Source organism: Diaphorina citri, unplaced genomic scaffold (assembly GCF_000475195.1).
Source record: "Diaphorina citri unplaced genomic scaffold, Diaci psyllid genome assembly version 1.1 scaffold973, whole genome shotgun sequence".
NCBI lineage: Eukaryota > Metazoa > Arthropoda > Insecta > Hemiptera > Psyllidae > Diaphorina > Diaphorina citri.
In genome coordinates this window covers 78,191-96,517 of record NW_007378404.1, presented here as the reverse complement: position 1 = coordinate 96,517, position 18,327 = coordinate 78,191, and the positions used below count along the sequence as shown (strand labels likewise).

Genomic DNA, 18,327 nt, shown 5'->3' with positions numbered 1-18,327 from the left:
TTTTGTAAATAATAATCAATTAATCACACTATGTAATTTTTAAATAAATGTACATACCATTAAATAATATTTAAAAGTGTTTAATTTTAATATTTACAACTTACATTAAAAAACATCTCAAGCCAGCCTAGTTACCTTGGAGGGTAGCGTGTCTGCCTTGTAAGCTAGGTCGCGGGTTCGGATTTCCGCCTAGGGCGATTTTTTTTTTCTAAACCGGTAAGGTTCGTTCTCGGAACGGCTGACTTTCTTCTATCCTGTCTTCCCTCTCTCTTCGCTTTCAGAACGATAAGACCTTACAGTTACAGTTCCCTCTAATTATAATATTTACCTTTTTTTGATCTTGAATGGTACCTACTAGCTACTAATTATTTTGTAAATAATAATCAATTAATCACACTATGTAATTTTTAAATAAATGTACATACCGTTAAATAATATTTAAAAGTGTTTAATTTTAATATTTACAACTTACATTAACAAGGAATGCTCGGATACAAAAATAAATAATATTGAAAAATATGTAAGTACAATTTACTTATTACTTCAATAAGTAATCAATAATTGAATAACATAAAAAATTGAGAAATAAAAAAATTCGAAGACACAGACAAGAGGACATATAAAATTATGTTCCTAAACAAACCTTTCTAGAGGATTGAACTGGGATTTCTTTATTGTGTCAATTACTATATCTTTTACTATCAAACCTAGTGTCAATAATATTGAAAAATATGTAAGTACAATTTACTTATTACTTCAATAAGTAATCAATAATTGAATAACATAAAAAATTGAGAAATAAATTTCGAAGACACAGAGAAGAGGACATATAATTATGTTCCTAAACAAACCTTTCTAGAGGACTGAACTGGGATTTCTTTATTGTGTCAATTACTATATCTTTTACTATCAAACCTAGTGTGTCAATATCTTTGTCAGCATCAATATCAATCCAAATGTTGTCCTTCAATTTCTCATAATTCTCAGCTACTTTTCTCTGAAAGTCTGTCTGTTCATATCTTTCATCACCAAAACCTTTTCTCCTCTGTAGAGCCTCTTCATTCAGTTTGAAAAGTAACACAGCATCAGGTTTAGGCAATCCTTTCTCTGGCTGAAAGCACCATGATATGTCCATACCCTGTGAACAAAAACATTACATATGGTAATAAACAATAAAGAGTATAATAACTACCTACTTATTTGAGTGGCAATAAAACAACACAATTATGACCATTGTAGAAGGTTTTTAGATTTTAGTATGGTTTAAATTATTTTGAAATAGAAACTTACTTCTTTGGCAGCAGAAAAGGCCACCCCAGAAAAGGAATATCTATCGTTTGTGCACCCCTGATCTAGATTCTAGATCTAGATGATAGATATAGATTTAAAATCCGGTCATCTGATGACCATGTAAATATAAACAGATCCACACAATGTACCATACACTTGCCTCTCTAAGAGAATCGTTTAATACGTATGCCAGTGACTCCTTTATATTTTCATTGCACCTTCTCATTTTCTAGACTGGAGTGCATTATCTCAAGAGTTATCCCCTGCTCAATTAACTTTGTCAATGTGGGTTCCCGTTCCCAACGATTAGCGGAGAACAATAAATGAGCTGCTTGGTCAGGAAGTTCTATTTTCTTGCGTAAGTACTCATCAATGATATGGCCTGAAATCAAGGTGCTCAATTAGGTATCTAAACAAGTTGAATGCTCAATATCCCTCTTATTTTAAAATTTATGTCATATCATTATTAGGTATATCAGCAAACAAAATCATCATGGATTTTTTTTATTATTTTTTTTTTTTCCCCACAACCAACACAACCTAAATAAAATAAGAGATCTGCAAAAAAAAAATGCTGACTAAACAGATCTCCTTTGTGGCCTTGAGGGTCCAGCTTTCCAATCATTACTAGAGTACCTACAATAATAACTTGGATCTTGAACTTCTGTGGGGTTGGCTTGGTGATAAATATATGATGGTAGGTAGATACTAGGATTGTTGTTGATGGAATTATTAGTTACCTGTTGATATAGTTCTATCAGGGAAATTGACAAATTGTGATGGAATGTTATTTTTGTTCAAATAGTCAACTAGTTTCTTGGCTTGGGTAGTTTTTCCTGACCGATCACAGCCTTCAAATACAATAAATGCACCTCTTGGAATTTGGCTAGCCATTACTTGATGATAATCTGGGGAGGAAAAAAATAGGTAAGTATCAAATGTTTTGTGCACCCCTGATCTAGATTCTAGATCTAGATGATAGATATAGATTTAAAATCCGGTCATCTGATGACCATGTAAATATAAACAGGTCCATACAATGTACCATACACTTGCCTCTCTAAGAGAATCGTTTAATACGTATGCCAGTGACTCCTTTATATTTTCATTGCACATTCTCATTTTCTAGACTGGAGTACATTATCTCTTGTAAAATTGATTTTATGTCTACTTTATTGGTATCTATACACCTGTCGTTTTGTATAATATTATGATTAGGACTGTTGGTAACCTTGATTAGTACCTATGCATTGATACGAGCTTTTTCTCCTCCAATCAAGCAGATGCCTTATTGATGTCTTGGAATCTCAGAAAACATATGAATGTTCAATCTCTTCTCTATTATTTTTTCATTGAAATTCAATGTAGCTGAGTACCCACATAGTTCTAGGAAGTGCTTCGTTTCTAAGTTTCTATCCATAGTCCATAGATGTACTTTTTTTACATTTGATAATTTCTGACTTACTGCCATAAAACGTAAAATTCAAGATCTTTTAGGGTGACCAGAAGTAAAAATAACGAAGTGTCTACAGTACCTACCAACATAATGACTTTTTTACTTTCTTTTTTAGCATATTTACTTATTTCAGCTATCAGTAGGTATTCTCGAACCCGTAACTCCTTAACTGTAAGTCGGACAGTCTTGAAAGTTGCACCAATCGATTCCCCGTCAAAAGTTCCATTGAAGATAATGGGCACGAAAAGTGTATTGGGGACTTTTATGGGGCAAAAAACGATTTTACGGGTTAATTTCCTATGGGGCACTTTGAGGTTGAACATGAACACCCTGTATAAGTCGTATCCTAATGGATTGTGTTTGTAAGTATGTACTTACATACCTACCCTAGGTACCTACATCAGAGAAATACGTGTGGACAGAGATGCCCAATCATGGTAAGTAGGTAGGTACCTACTAATAAAGATCAGGTAGGTATAGGACTATAGGTAATATCGTTATATTGCTTTTTAGTAATTTATTGACTACACGCGAACGAAATTTTCCTGTAAGTCACATTTTCTTACACGAATATTTGAAAATGTAAATATCCCTAAAAAAAAAAAAAAAAAAAATAAATAAATAATAAATGTAATAATATGAAAAAAAAACACTCTTTTAATAGGTACTTTAATTTAATGTCTTCGAACAAACCTTATAATTTATTGCACTCGTAAGAGATCTGACATAATATTATTGTATTTTTTTAAGAACATCTTCGTTCTACGGGATTTTCCCTTTTGGAATAGATCTGCTGATAATGCATAGTTGGACATTATTCTCTATTCGTTCTACAGGATTTTTCCTGGTGCACCACTTTGACTGCTATGATCAATTTAATGTTAAGTAATTATTTTAATTGAACAAGTTTCTTTAAGGCTATATTCATGATTACTGCGAATAATACCTTATACCAACAACCTAATATAAATTTAGTTTAGCTAGTTTTTTCTATGTCTACGTACATACATACATAGGTACCTGTTTATTACAGCTAGGACTTAGAACTGTGTTTTATAATTATTATTTTATTTCTTGTACTTAAATAAGTACTTACCAACTTATTTGTATACGTACATAGCTACATAGATCTAGATATCTCTGCATATACATTCGAGTAATTCATAGTACTTAATTATTATTATTAATTTATTTATTTATTTATTTATTGCGACGAAATATCGGCAACATCACCCTTTTATGGGTCTGTGTCATTAAATGTCCAGTAGTAGTATGTTCCTCATCAGATGGGCGATAAGAGACAATACTTCCCATTTAGGTACTGGGTCAAGGTCAACCCGAGCATAGACAGCCGTTGAAATATTTGCAATCGAAATATAATACCTAAATGAGTGCATTTTTATTCAATTATTTTTATTATCGATGGAGGACATCTAACCGGAGACCTTCTGCATTGCAAGCAACTGCGCTACCACTGAGCTAACCCTGTCCCCTAATGAGAGGGGAATATGATTGTGTAATGAACTAATGAGTAATATTAACAATAGAGGTTAATTAGGGGAAAAAACAGCAATAAAGCTGTTGAAGGCAGTATTTCAATGGAACAAATCGGTACCTACACAGAGTGATGATGTAGGTAGTTAGATGGGTATAGTAATAAAAGTATTGCAATCGGTCCAAATTTTCAAAATCGGGAAATGGTTGGAAATATCCGTTTTGGGATCCCCTGATGTCAAAAAGGTGGTTTTTAGCCCATGATGGTCTTTACGTACGTACGTTACGTACTACAGGAAAATGTAATAGAAAGTCGTGTGATGTTCACACCAGATATTTTTTTTTTTTTTCCTTATCTGTGTCTCATTCTCATGTCTATGTATGTATAATGCCACCCACTCAAGCTCAAATCATCTGACGACCACGGTCTCTCAGACAGTCGGAACGTGTGTGACGGGAAAAGCTTGAGACCTAGATGAGAGACCTGGGCCTGAAGGTTTTTCAGCCATATACGTTCTGAGCTTGAGTGTCGGGTAAAAGGGAGCCAACATTTAGAGTACCAACTTACCTATCCTATCAAAGGGTAAAATAATATCATAGTATTCAATGATATCTGCAATGAGTGGTTTTACCATTTACTTTTAACTCTTATGCAAGACATGTTCAATTGTCATGTAGGCTGGGTTGGGATAATTTTGAGACACCAACTTTAATGGTCTCAATTTCTCAAATCACATGCTTATGGTCTACAGAAGTATATTATTTGGGACCATTAAAGTTAAAGTTGATATCTCAAAACTATCCCAACCCACCCTACTTTTCATGTGAGTCTAATGTAAATGTACTTGAAGTAAATTGTGTGGTTTTTGATGTTAGAAGGTAGGTAGGTAATACATTTTTATTACATACGTCGGTGTCGGAGATAGGTACATTCTTTCACCATAGCGTATAATATACGTTATGTTCTAACTGATAAAAAAGACTTCCCATTTTCAAACTGGCGGGTCTTTCCCCTTCTCTTTTAAAAACACAGAGGTAAATCATATTCAATTTTTACCTCTGTGCAAATAGGTGTAGGATTCGCGAATGAAGTTTGAAAAACAGATGATGGTGCTTTCGTTTTGCACTTGTTTTTTGAGAATTTTTTGCCTGCGCGAGTGTTTCAAAGTTCAAATCGTAAATGGCCGTAGGTAGACTTCAATTTTCATCTTTTCTTTATCAATTTAATTAACTTTTATTTGAGTTTCTAAATACTCGTGCTTATCTGTTTTGTCCTTTGTGTTATATTTGTTCTTTTTGTAAAAGGTTTCACTAATCTCAACAATCTGTTACGGGCCAAACCTCAAAAGATTTTTTCACTGATTTGCTTCCTTATATGGAAGAGCTAGGTGAAGAAAGCTTATTTGTTGTAGATGAAGTATCCAATATTATAAAGGAAGCTATTGAAGATTGTATTGGGAACAACATCTACAACCATTCTAAAGTAAACACTTGGCTTTCCAATGTTATAGACTCTATTATTGAAAGTTTAGTTAAGTTACAAAAACCATACAAGTACATTGTGACTGGAACAATTGTTCAAAAGAATGGTGCTGGCCTCCATACAGCATCCTCATGTCTGTGGGATAACAACACTGATGGAAGCTGTACTGTACGCTGGGATAACAACACTATGTACTGTATAGTCTCTGTGTTTGGATTATCTGTCTGAACTCTCAAGTTCAATATTATCTACACAAGCAAATTTGTTTAACTTACAAGACTCCAACATGGTAGACTTTGAACTTAATGTGGACTACCTTATCCAAAGGCTTCTTGAAGCCAGAGGGTGTCGTCCAGGTAAAACTGTTCAAATGAGTGAAGCAGAAGTACGTGGACTTTGTTTGAAGTCCAGAGAAATTTTTCTGCAGCAACCTATACTACTAGAATTAGAAGCTCCTCTGAAAATCTGTGGTGACATTCATGGACAGTACACAGATTTGTTGAGGCTGTTTGAATATGGGGGTTTTCCTCCTGATGCAAACTATTTGTTCCTAGGAGATTATGTGGATCGTGGTAAACAGTCCTTAGAAACCATTTGCTTACTACTGGCATATAAAATCAAATACCCTGAGAATTTCTTCTTGCTAAGAGGAAATCATGAATGTGCAAGTATAAATAGAATCTATGGGTTCTATGACGAGTGCAAGAGAAGGTACAACATCAAGCTATGGAAGACATTTACTGACTGTTTCAATTGCCTTCCTATTGCAGCTATCATAGATGAGAAAATCTTTTGTTGTCATGGAGGCTTAAGTCCTGATTTGCAGATGATGGAACAGATTAGGAGGATTATGAGACCTACTGATGTCCCAGACACAGGACTTCTCTGTGACTTGCTGTGGTCAGATCCTGACAAAGATGTTCAAGGTTGGGGAGAAAATGATAGGGGTGTGTCTTTTACATTTGGGGCAGATGTTGTTAGCAAATTCCTTCACAACCATGACTTGGATCTCATTTGTAGGGCTCATCAAGTGGTTGATGATGGCTATGAATTCTTTGCAAAGAGACAGCTGGTGACATTATTCTCAGCTCCTAATTATTGTGGAGAATTTGACAATGCAGGAGGTATGATGTCAGTAGATGAAACACTCATGTGTTCATTTCAAATTTTGAAGCCCTCAGAAAAGAAAGCTAAATATCAATACACAGGAAACTCCAGTCGCCCCTCAACTCCTCAGCATAACCCACCTAAGAAAAAGTAGAACTCTGGCAAATCACTTTGTTTAACTGTGTGAAAGCATTCTCATTTAATGCATTTAGTATTAAACTATTAATTTTCACCGTAATGTTTTCATGGTTTTGAATTTGGTATACGGAAATCCATCTGTTCCTAGGAAATAATTTTCTTGCCAGGTCATCAAATCCTCAAGAATTGCTTCTCTTTTTGTGAGGTGTATTTCTATATTATTAGTTTTTAGCATTGCATTTTTAATATCTCAGATAGTCATCATCAATTTGCAGAGAACTGAAAGTGGGAAAAATTTAGTGGTTATACATCAAATGAAATAAATAAGTGGTTAAGACCAGACGTTAAGTCGCCTGCCTGGTAATTGGGAGGTCGTGAATACCAACTGAGTAATGGAAATTGGAATTTTATTCACATTAACTAAATAAACAAAGAGACTTTCAAGTCACCATTTTTTCCGTTAGTTTTGCTGGGTGATACCTCCTCTCCAAAGGTCTGATTTCCATTGTTATGAAATTTTGGACACTTTTTCCAATTGGGTTCTACAGTACCTACACTGATATGCTGGCAAATTTGAAGAGCTTAAAAAATATCGATAGGACTGAAAAGTCCTTTACCTTTCCTTGGGAATCTTACCTGTTGGGAAACTCGTTTACAATATGCTGTTTCAACTTCTCCACCAGACTTCTTATCTCTTCCTGTGTCCCTGTAGACATTACTCGTCTTATCTCAGCTCTATTGAATTCATTTAGATTCGTCAGATCAACTTTGCAAGAGTTTTCGTTCACTAGTTGCAAGTCGAACTGAAAAAGAAATCAGAGTTAAAATTGAATTTCTTTCCATTATTTTAGGGTCGACGCAAAAAGAATCGTAAAAGAGTTTTAACGTGGGTTCTATTCCCACCCGGGCGGGTTTTTAATATCATAATAGGTAGGTAATTTATTCTACTTAGTACTATTATGATAAATTTATAATTTTATTTCTGAAGTTAAAAATCACTTGAAAATTTAGGAATGTGTGAATAATTTTAGATCCTTTCATTTCAATTGACAGTAAAGAAAGCACCTTTCTTGTAGTTTGATTATTATTAGGTAGTAAAAATGATATTTTACACAGATGGTCTTCAAGTAACATCATAATTCATAATAGGTAGGTAATTTATTCTACTTAGTACTATTATGATAAATTTATAATTTTATTTCTGAAGTTAAAAATCACTTAAAAATTTAGGAATGTGTGAATAATTTTAGATCATTTCATTTCAATTGACAGTAAAGAAAGCACTTTTCTTGTAGTTTGATTATTATTAGGTAGGTAGTAAAAATGATATTTTACACAGATGGTCTTCAAGTAATTTTGAAAAATAGTGTTTTCTGAATTTACTCTTTGTTAATATTTTCAACATCATACACATGTAGCAAATTTCATTTACCTTAATAGGTAACTTGATCATTTTATCAACTCCATTTTGTGTAGTGAAGAATAGATAGTAGATAATTCTTACCTACTTCCCTTTTTTCCCCAACTTTTTTTATTTATTTATTTACAATATATAATATTAAAGTAGTAGACACCATTATTTATTCTCTTTGTTAATATTTTCAACATCATACACATGTAGCAAATTTCATTTACCTTAATAGGTAACTTGATCATTTTATCAACTCCATTTTACTGCATGGTGTAGTGAAGAATAGATAGTAGATGATTCTCACCTACTTCCCTTTTTTCCCCAACTTTTTTTATTTATTTATTTGCAATATTTTCTTGTTGTAGATCCTCACCCCATCCATATTTCTTTTCATCCTTTTTGTGCCTTAAACAGTTTAGATTGTACCTTATTTCTGTAGCACCCTTTCTTACAGTATTATGTAATTTACAACAAAATTCTACCTATTTACTATTATTGGACTTCTAATCAAGTACCTTGTAATATTGATAGTTTTCAGTTTAGTTTTAACAAATATTGAAATAAAGAGCAAAAATAATTGGGAGTAATGATGCAATGGCTGTTGTGATTATATGATGCATGTACACAACAACTGTAGGTACCGAGTAATTATTATCTCATCCTTTTAACATAGCTTCTTATCATTTTAATTTTATCATTGTACCTTTTACATTGTACCTAAATTTATATATACAATAAAAAAATAATAGAAAAACGTCTTCTCTTCTTTTAGTTCCACAAGTGGATTACTCCAGTTCAAAAAAAACCTTTTATTAGTTGGGTGTTATTGTTGACTTGATCACACATTGAGAACAATGTTGTACTTCTTGATAATATAAAACTCTAAACAAAATTAAAAAATAAAAACCCTGAATACTTCTTTCGAAGAAGTTCTTTATCATAATCTGGGTCATTTTTTAAGTACCTAAATGGAATTTTGATTGCATAAAATATAGCTTCTTTCTTTCAGTACATAAAATAGGTATTTTATAATGTGTCTTTACTTCTGTAGACTTGAATCTCTTTAACAAAATAATACAAAGGATTAATCTCTGGGACTTAGCTTCATGTTGAAATGTTTGTTAACCTCTGAACGTGTGTGATGGTTGGGCAGAGTCTTCAAGTAAGCTTAGGTGTCAACATTGATTTCAACATGAACCTGTAGATCTGGGGTGATATAACAGACAGAATGATGGACCATTGGCTCAGGACTAATTTTTTTCATACCCTAAATGACATATTTCAGTACCTCTGAACGTGTGTGATGGTTGGGCAGAGTCTTCAAGTAAGCTTAGGTGTCAACATTGATTTCAACATGAACCTGTAGATCTGGGGGTGATATAACAGACAGAATGATGGACCATTGGCTCAGGACTAATTTTTTTCATACCCTAAATGACATATTTCAGATATCCTTCCTACAGGATAAGGAGAGTAAAAAAACGTAGCTATAAAAGGCAGTTGTATGTGTGTGTAGACCTTAGTGAAAGACCTGCCTGGTCAATTACCTCATAACATCAATGCCTACCTGTAGGGCTGGGTGCAAATCTCACTCTGACATTTGAGTGGCACAGGGCTTTATGAACTTTTCTGTAGCTGGTCAACTTCAATAGATACTTCTCTCGGACACAAATCATGTTTTCAATGGTGGATAGAAAGATCAAATCATCTTTGAGTATATGACATAAGAACTTTACTGCCAAAAGTGCCAAAATTACTTGAAGAAAAACTGATATGAAATTTGAATTTTCGCGGCTTCGTACTTTATTTCTTTTCTGATAAAAATTCAAAAAATCCCGCGCTCCAGGCCACAGAGGTAATTCATGCCACGTTGCCAGGTCATGCAGTAGTGAACTACCGTACATTCATCACGAAATACCGTACAGCTAGCGAAAAGGTTATTTTTGTATTTTTCGTTTGATTTGCTGATGGTAAATGAAAAAAATCTACCATATTTCCAATTAATACAATCATATGATACCATTTATACTTGGTACAAGGTTTTTAAGTAGAAAACGTCGATTTTTACTTGGCCTGGGCCAGGTTGGTTCTCCGCGCTCAGCCACTCAGCTTCGGCAACACTGTATTATTATCATTAGCGGTAGCGCCAAAACAAATTTGACAACCGTGTGGATCGTCCTTGATTTTCCACTCTATTTTTTTCTATTTCTTTTCGACCATTTCGAACTCCTCCCCAAGCCCAAACTGGTTCAAACGATTTCCAAGTTTTCATTTTTCCTCTCTTCTAAGTTCTAAAAGGTCCAGTCCGAAATATTCCAAAGGAAAACAACCGTGGCGAATTACTACTCGAAAGTGTCAAAATTTGGACCAAGGGACCCTTCTTTCTCTTTCTCGCAGATTGTCTTCAGTGCCTTGATTGTTTCTTCTTCGTTCTTTGATTTGATCAAGTAGAGTTTCCTCTTGCTCATCCTGCCCTTATTTGTAGTCGTCGAGCTCTCCGAGTACTGAAGAACATCCTCTTCGTTCAAAATGAGGTTCAAAACCCCCTTGGACGCCACGAAACAATATCTAGGCTCCTTCCATGTCCTTAATGTTTGTATACAGGACGTAAAGCTAAAATACCTGGACAGAGTGTGGTTTAGAGTTTAGAGGCCTTGTGAATCGACCCGTTGAATAAATGGAACGATACAGGATGTGTAAGTACGTAAAGCTGATGGTTCAAAATGCTACCTAAGGTTAAATTGAGCATAACCTTACCATAGCTTTCCACAGGGTGTTGAGATAAGTGTTCAATGGAAGGTTTCACCCAAATAAAAGCAAAGTCTTTGCCTACTAGATCTTGCAACTTGAATATCCTCTCTGATGCCCAACACAGCACGTAATTCAGATAGTCATCATCAATTTGCAGAGAACTGAAAGTGGGAAAAATTTAGTGGTTATACATCAAATGAAATAAATAAGTGGTTAAGACGAGACGTTAAGTCGCCTGCCTGGTAATTGGGAGGTCGTGAATACAGACTGAGTAATGGAAATTGGAATTTTATTCACATTAACTGGTAATTATTATCTCATCCTTTTAACATAGCTTCTTATCATTTTAATTTTATCATTGTACCTTTTACATTGTACCTAAATTTATATATATATAAAAAAACTTTTATTAGTTGGGTGTTATTGTTGACTTGCTCACACATTGAGAACAATGTTGTACTTCTTGATAATATAAAACTCTAAACAAAATTAAAAAATAAAAACCCTGAATACTTCTTTCGAAGAAGTTCTTTATCATAATCTGGGTCATTTTTTATGTAGTTGTTGGAATAGTACCTACATGGAATTTTGATTGCATAAAAATAAAATATAGCTTCTTTCTTTCAGTACATAAAATAGGTATTTTATAATGTGTCTTTACTTCTGTACACTTGAATCTCTTTAACAAAATAATACAAAGGATTAATCTCTGGGACTTAGCTTCATGTTGAAATGTTTGTTAACCTCTGAACGTGTGTGATGGTTGGGCAGAGTCTTCAAGTAAGCTTAGGTGTCAACATTGATTTCAACATGAACCTGTAGATCTGGGGTGATATAACAGACAGAATGATGGACCATTGGCTCAGGACTAATTTTTTTCATACCCTAAATGACATATTTCAGTTTTTTTTTTTCTTTTTCATACAAAGAGAAATTTACCCTTTAGTTATTATTTAGTTTATTTTAGAATGGATTAGTCCATTATATTAAAACTTGTGTATCATTTTACTTTAACCAAAATATAATTAAAAATGTTTATTTCCTGAGAATTCATGTCTTTCTTCTGTTAAAAATTAGGTTTAAAATTAAACCATAGGTAATTTCCAAGTTCGCTTGCAAGGTAGCGTGCCTTGTTAACGCTAGGTCGCGGGTTCGATTCCCTCCCGGAGGGCGAACTTTATCGTTCTCGGAATGGCTGGGTTTCTTGATATCAGTGCAGCGCTTTGAACTCTTGATGTTTGCTTTCACCGGTACGCTTGATAGAACTTAATAACTTGGTAAATGCAAGATAGTCGAGTTAAAACTTGGATCACACTTAAAATTAATCACACACTTCACGTGAGCTCATGGGTAGTCAGAAAGATGTGGTTCAAAGTTTTCCCATAATATTGTAGGTAATCTCTTTCATATCTACCATAACTGTCCATAGTGTTGAAGTGCAAAGAAGAAGAAAACTTCGATCTCATATTGTTTATTCAGCCTGCTGAGACCAACCTCAGTTATGTAGTGGTTAGCGTGGTGGACTTCGGATCTGAAATTCCCCCTTTTTTTTCAGCCTGCTGTTGCCGTGGAATTTTTTTTTTTTTTCTTTTTCATACAAAGAGAAATTTACCCTTTAGTTATTATTTAGTTTATTTTAGAATGGATTAGTCCATTATATTAAAACTTGTGTATCATTTTACTTTAACCAAAATATAATTAAAAATGTTTATTTCCTGAGAATTCATGTCTTTCTTCTGTTAAAAATTAGGTTTAAAATTAAACCATAGGTAATTTCCCAGTTAGCTTGCAAGGTAGCGTGCCTTGTTAACGCTAGGTCGCGGGTTCGATTCCCTCCCGGGGGGCGAACTTTATCGTTCTCGGAATGGCTGGCTTTCTTGATATCAGTGCAGCGCTTTGAACTCTTGATGTTTGCTTTCACTGGTACAATTGATAGAACTTAATAACTTGGTAAATGCAAGATAGTCGAGTTAAAACTTGGATCTAGCGCGAAAGACTAAAGGTAGGAACACACTTCACGTGAGCTCATGGGTAGTCAGAAAGATGTGGTTCAAAGTTTTCCCATAATATTGTAGGTAATCTCTTTCATATCTACCATAACTGTCCATAGTGTTAAAGCGCAAAGAAGAAGAACAAGAAGAAAACTTCGATCTCATATTGTAGCCGAGGGATGAGGTGCTCCAGAGACCAACCTCAGTTATGTAGTGGTTAGCGTGGTGGACTTCGGATCTGAAATTCCCCCTTTTTTCAGCCTGCTGTTGCTGTGGAATTTTTCACTGTCCTACTGTACTCCAGTACATCTCGAAGTCTGCGTATCGTGTTTTCCTTGGTCAGAATTTCCATCATTTCCCCCACACTCGGACCTTGCTTGAGTCCACTCAGACTTGTTCTCAGTAGTTTCATGAAAGTGCTGTACTCTACGCCCTGCTCTGTAGAGAATTCCCTCAGGGGAGTGGCTAGGGAATCACGGGTGAAAGGGTCACACGTTTGTAGCCGAGGGATGAGGTGCTCCAGAATGCCTGAAATAGAAGTGAAGAGGAATTGTTGTTAATCAAATTCATATTAGACACCCAAAATAGATAATTTATTGCTTACCTTATTTTATATGACTAGGGAGAGATTTTCCGAAACCGACTGGAGTTTCGCCTCTCTCGTAGGCTTTTTCAAGATGACTGAACTTGATTTGTTGTTGTTGTTGATGATGTTTGTGTGGGTGTCGCTTTTTTCCCGAACACATGTGTATTTGAGTAATATCCCTTGATATCCCGCTCATTTTATTTTTTTTTACTGGTTGGTTTCCGTGTTGACTAGGGAGAGATTTTCCGAAACCGACTGGAGTTTCGCCTCTCTCGTAGGCTTTTTCAAGATGACTGAACTTGATTTGTTGTTGTTGATGATGTTTGTGTGGGTGTCGCTTTTTTCCCGAATACATGTGTATTTGCGTAATATCACTTGATATCCTGCTCATTTTATTTTTTTACAGGTCCGTGTCCGTGAGATATGCATGGCATCTATCTCACAGTATTGGAAGGGTTGGGGTTTAAAATGAGGTTCAAAACCCCCTTGGACGCCACGAAACAATATCTAGACTCCTTCCATGTCCTTAATGTTTGTATACAGGACGTAAAGCTAAAATACCTGGACAGAGTGTGGTTTAGAGTTAGGCCTTGTGAATCGACCCGTTGAATAAATGGAACGATACAGGATATGTAAATACGTAAAGCTGATGGTTCAAAATGTACCTAAGGTTAAATTGAGCATAACCTTACCATAGCTTTCCACAGGGTGTTGAGATAAGTGTTCAATGGAAGGTTTCACCCAAATAAAAGCAAAGTCTTTGCCTACTAGATCTTGCAACTTGAATATCCTCTCTGATGCCCAACACAGCACGTAATTCAGATAGTCATCATCAATTTGCAGAGAACTGAAAGTGGGAAAAATTTAGTGGTTATACATCAAATGAAATAAATAAGTGGTTAAGACCAGACGTTAAGTCGCCTGCCTGGTAATTGGGAGGTCGTGAATACCAACTGAGTAATGGAAATTGGAATTTTATTCACATTAACTGAATAAACAAAGAGACTTTCAAGTCACCATTTTTTCCGTTAGTTTTGCTGGGTGATACCTCCTCTCCAAAGGTCTGATTTCCATTGTTATGAAATTTTGGACACTTTTTCCAATTGGGTTCTACAGTACCTACACTGATATGCTGGCAAATTTGAAGAGCTTAAAAAATATCGATAGGACTGAAAAGTCCTTTACCTTTCCTTGGGAATCTTACCTGTTGGGAAACTCGTTTACAATATGCTGTTTCAACTTCTCCACCAGACTTCTTATCTCTTCCTGTGTCCCTGTAGACATTACTCGTCTTATCTCAGCTCTATTGAATTCATTTAGATTCGTCAGATCAACTTTGCAAGAGTTTTCGTTCACTAGTTGCAAGTCGAACTGAAAAAGAAATCAGAGTTAAAATTGAATTTCTTTCCATTATTTTAGGGTCGACGCAAAAAGAATCGTAAAAGAGTTTGAACGTGGGTTCTATTCTCACCCGGGCGGGCGGAGCGATACTTCATCCTAAACAGAGGGTTCGTTCTCGGAACGGCTGGCTTTCTCCTTTCCTGTCTTGCATCTCTCTTCGCTTTCGGAACGATAAGATCTTAGCAGTTAAAGCACCACCTAACAAACCTCTTTAAAAAAAGTCTGGAACCAGAAAATTCCAAATTCTTTTATTGTAGGTTTAATTCTATTATGGGTTGCATTGTTACATACCTTTTCTACAAGATCCTTCATGGAGAACAACTGCGATTTCGACGTTCTCTGATGATCGTGGAATCCTCCACCGGGCTGGCTTTCTCCTTTCCTGTCTTGCATCTCTCTTCGCTTTCGGAACGATAAGATCTTAGCAGTTAAAGCACCCCCTAACAAACCTCATTAAAAAAAGTCTGGAACCAGAAAATTCCAAATTCTTTTATTGTAGGTTTAATTCTATTATAGGTTGCATTGTTACATACCTTTTCTACAAGATCCTTCATAGAGAACAACTGCGATTTCGACGTTCTCTGATGATCGTGGAATCCTCCACCAAAGTTGGTCACAAAGTTGATCAGGGCATTGGGAAGGAATTCAGAGTTACGAATCGCTTCTACAGACATGTCTCCCTGCCGTTTGGAGAGTTTTGATCCATTTAGGTTAAGAAGCAAAGGGAGATGGGCAAACTTGGGAGGAGTCCATCCAAAAGCTCTACAAAGGGAGAGAAAAAGAGCAAGGGAAAGAGTTTTCAATCTAAAGACGAGTTAGCGCCGCACTGAAAGTAAGTTGATAAATCAGATCCACATGGATCACTGAAGTTAAACGATGGGCAAACTTGGGAGGAGTCCATCCAAAAGCTCTACAAAGGGAGAGAAAAAGAGCAAGGGAAAGAGTTTTCAATCTAAAGTCGAGTTAGCGCCGCACTGAAAGTAAGTTGATAAACCAGATCCACATGGATCACTGAAGTTAAACGTTGATCTATGAGGAGCAAAAATGTTTAGAAGCTGGAACCTATATTATTTCCGGTAAATCTGAAAAATACTCAAGTGCGTGAATTTTATGTTGTAAAAAAGAGGCATTGAAGGTAGGCAATACAATTGTAGGTACAATTAAATTCACCTAAATAAAAAAAAAAAATCTCCCCTTCCCGAAATATCTTCTTCAGAGCACCTCTGCGTTCAAGCATAACTCACTTGTAAATTAGAATATGTTTGGTGGTTGAGATCTGCCATTCTACACCTCTCAGTACATGTGATATGTTCATATGGTGGTCATCCACCACATTAGCAAAGTGGTAGGTGGGAAAGCCATCTGATTTGATAATCACAGGATCACCTTCGTTGTGAAACACATTGTAGGAGATGTCTCCATAGACAAGATCTTGCCATGACTCGGTGTGATTAGTTAGCTGGAATTAGTTGAGAGTAAATTTGATTAGTGAATCTTTAAAATCTTGGGTAGGGAATGTATGGATAGTAAACTTTTTTGTCCATTTCAATTTACCAAGCTTTACAGAGATCAATTTTTAATATCTTCTTCCATATTGAATCAGGTAGCTGTATAGAGTGGTAAGAGTTGTTTTGTCTTGATGGATTTAAGTTAAGACCCTACTTTAAGTAAGAATAAGAACAGTCCTATGTTGTACATACTTGCAAATCAGAAAAGCATTAGTTTGTTAATTTATGAACTATTGAATCAGGTAGCTGTATAGAGTGGTAAGAGTTGTTTTGTCTTGATGGATTTAAGTTAAGACCCTACTTTAAGTAAGAATAAGAAGAGTCCTATGTTGTACATACTTGCAAATCAGAAAAGCATTAGTTTGTTAATTTATGAAAATAGTAGGTAAAGAACATCTGAGAAAATGAAATCACCTTAAACCTTATGCAGTATTTGGAATTTTCTTTCAGTTTCTCATCAATCTGTTCTTGGGTCAAATTTCTACATTTATTATCATACTTGGGCACTAATCCAGATTTCACAGCATCTTTCCTAATCAGGTTCAATCTTGAGTCAGAGCAAAAGCATTTGTATGCAGAACCATTGTGTAATAGAGTTTGAACTTCCTTCCTGAAATATAGAAAAAAGAGAATGTAGATTTATAGGCATTCATTGATACAATATGAACACCCAAAATGATCAATAAGGCACAATTTTTACTGAATTTACAAAATATCATTGAAGTAAAAAATAATAATAATAATAATAATAATAATAATAATGGTAGGGACTTTTCACTCTCTCTCTCTCTCTTTTTTATTTTTTTTGAAGCACTATTCTTTTGAAGTTACATAAAAGTAGGTACTTACTGATACAATGCCAACCTCTTGGACTGTAGATATGGTCCATAGTTTCCCCCTACTGTTTCACTTTCATCAGGGACAACTCCAATCCATTTCAAATCTTGTTCCAATTTCTCCACAGCCTCCGGTACAAAACGGGTTTGATCGGTGTCTTCTATCCTCAGAATAAAAGAACCATTGTGGGACTTGGCAAATAAATAATTGTACAAAGCTGTTCTCAAACCACCCAAATGTAATAGACCTGTGGAAGTAAGGAAGTGTTTTAATTTGAGAGGGATGCTGGACCTTAGCCCTTCGGTAATCCACAACTTTTCACACCTATTGTAAATCATAAATATCCTTCCTACAGGATAAGGAGAGTAAAAAAACGTAGCTATAAAAGGCAGTTGTATGTGTGTGTAGACCTTAGTGAAAGACCTGCCTGGTCAATTACCTCATAACATCAATGCCTACCTGTAGGGCTGGGTGCAAATCTCACTCTGACATTTGAGTGGCACAGGGCTTTATGAACTTTTCTGTAGCTGGTCAACTTCAATAGATTCTCTCGGACACAAATCATGTTTTCAATGGTGGATAGAAAGATCAAATCATCTTTGAGTATATGACATAAGAACTTTACTGCCAAAAGTGCCAAAATTACTTGAAGAAAAACTGATATGAAATTTGAATTTTCGCGGCTTCGTACTTTATTTCTTTTCTGATAAAAATTCAAAAAATCCCGCGCTCCAGGCCACAGAGGTAATTCATGCCACGTTGCCAGGTCATGCAGTAGTGAACTACCGTACATTCATCACGAAATACCGTACAGCTAGCGAAAAGGTTATTTTTGTATTTTTCGTTTGATTTGCTGATGGTAAATGAAAAAAAT

The 18,327-nt window shown here is 35.2% G+C and overlaps 4 protein-coding genes and 1 long non-coding RNA gene across 5 annotated transcripts; 2 read left to right on the top strand and 3 right to left on the bottom strand.

Annotated features, from left to right (window-relative positions):
- Nucleotides 1-427: 427 nt before the first annotated feature.
- On the bottom strand, nucleotides 428-2,193 carry LOC103513461 (thymidylate kinase-like). Its single transcript, XM_026826644.1, has 6 exons — nucleotides 2,031-2,193; nucleotides 1,543-1,672; nucleotides 1,421-1,427; nucleotides 1,291-1,335; nucleotides 916-1,138; nucleotides 428-707 (listed from the first exon to the last, which is right to left on the bottom strand). The coding sequence occupies exons 1-6, from the start codon at nucleotides 2,182-2,184 to the stop codon at nucleotides 634-636; spliced, it is 633 nt and encodes a 210-aa protein (XP_026682445.1). The 5' UTR covers nucleotides 2,185-2,193; the 3' UTR covers nucleotides 428-633.
- Nucleotides 2,194-5,402: 3,209 nt separating this feature from the next.
- On the top strand, nucleotides 5,403-5,984 carry LOC103513460 (dynein light chain Tctex-type 1). Its single transcript, XM_026826645.1, has 2 exons — nucleotides 5,403-5,430; nucleotides 5,623-5,984. The coding sequence occupies exons 1-2, from the start codon at nucleotides 5,421-5,423 to the stop codon at nucleotides 5,949-5,951; spliced, it is 339 nt and encodes a 112-aa protein (XP_026682446.1). The 5' UTR covers nucleotides 5,403-5,420; the 3' UTR covers nucleotides 5,952-5,984.
- Nucleotides 5,973-7,149, top strand: LOC103513459 (serine/threonine-protein phosphatase PP1-beta catalytic subunit). Its single transcript, XM_008478290.3, has one exon. It carries the CDS (start codon nucleotides 6,010-6,012, stop codon nucleotides 6,982-6,984), a length of 975 nt encoding a protein of 324 aa, XP_008476512.1. The 5' UTR covers nucleotides 5,973-6,009; the 3' UTR covers nucleotides 6,985-7,149.
- Nucleotides 7,150-8,556: 1,407 nt separating this feature from the next.
- On the bottom strand, nucleotides 8,557-9,824 carry LOC113469155. Its single transcript, XR_003392662.1, has 2 exons — nucleotides 9,668-9,824; nucleotides 8,557-9,505 (listed from the first exon to the last, which is right to left on the bottom strand). It is a non-coding gene; the product is annotated as an uncharacterized LOC113469155 (long non-coding RNA).
- A 2,879-nt stretch (nucleotides 9,825-12,703) lies between these two features.
- LOC103513458 (probable glutamate--tRNA ligase, mitochondrial) lies at nucleotides 12,704-18,109 on the bottom strand. The gene is made up of 8 exons (XM_008478289.3): nucleotides 17,913-18,109; nucleotides 17,466-17,700; nucleotides 17,031-17,226; nucleotides 16,353-16,567; nucleotides 15,642-15,870; nucleotides 14,912-15,078; nucleotides 14,400-14,554; nucleotides 12,704-13,649 (listed from the first exon to the last, which is right to left on the bottom strand). The coding sequence occupies exons 1-8, from the start codon at nucleotides 18,016-18,018 to the stop codon at nucleotides 13,378-13,380; spliced, it is 1,575 nt and encodes a 524-aa protein (XP_008476511.1). The 5' UTR covers nucleotides 18,019-18,109; the 3' UTR covers nucleotides 12,704-13,377.
- Between the last annotated feature and the right edge of the window lie 218 nt (nucleotides 18,110-18,327).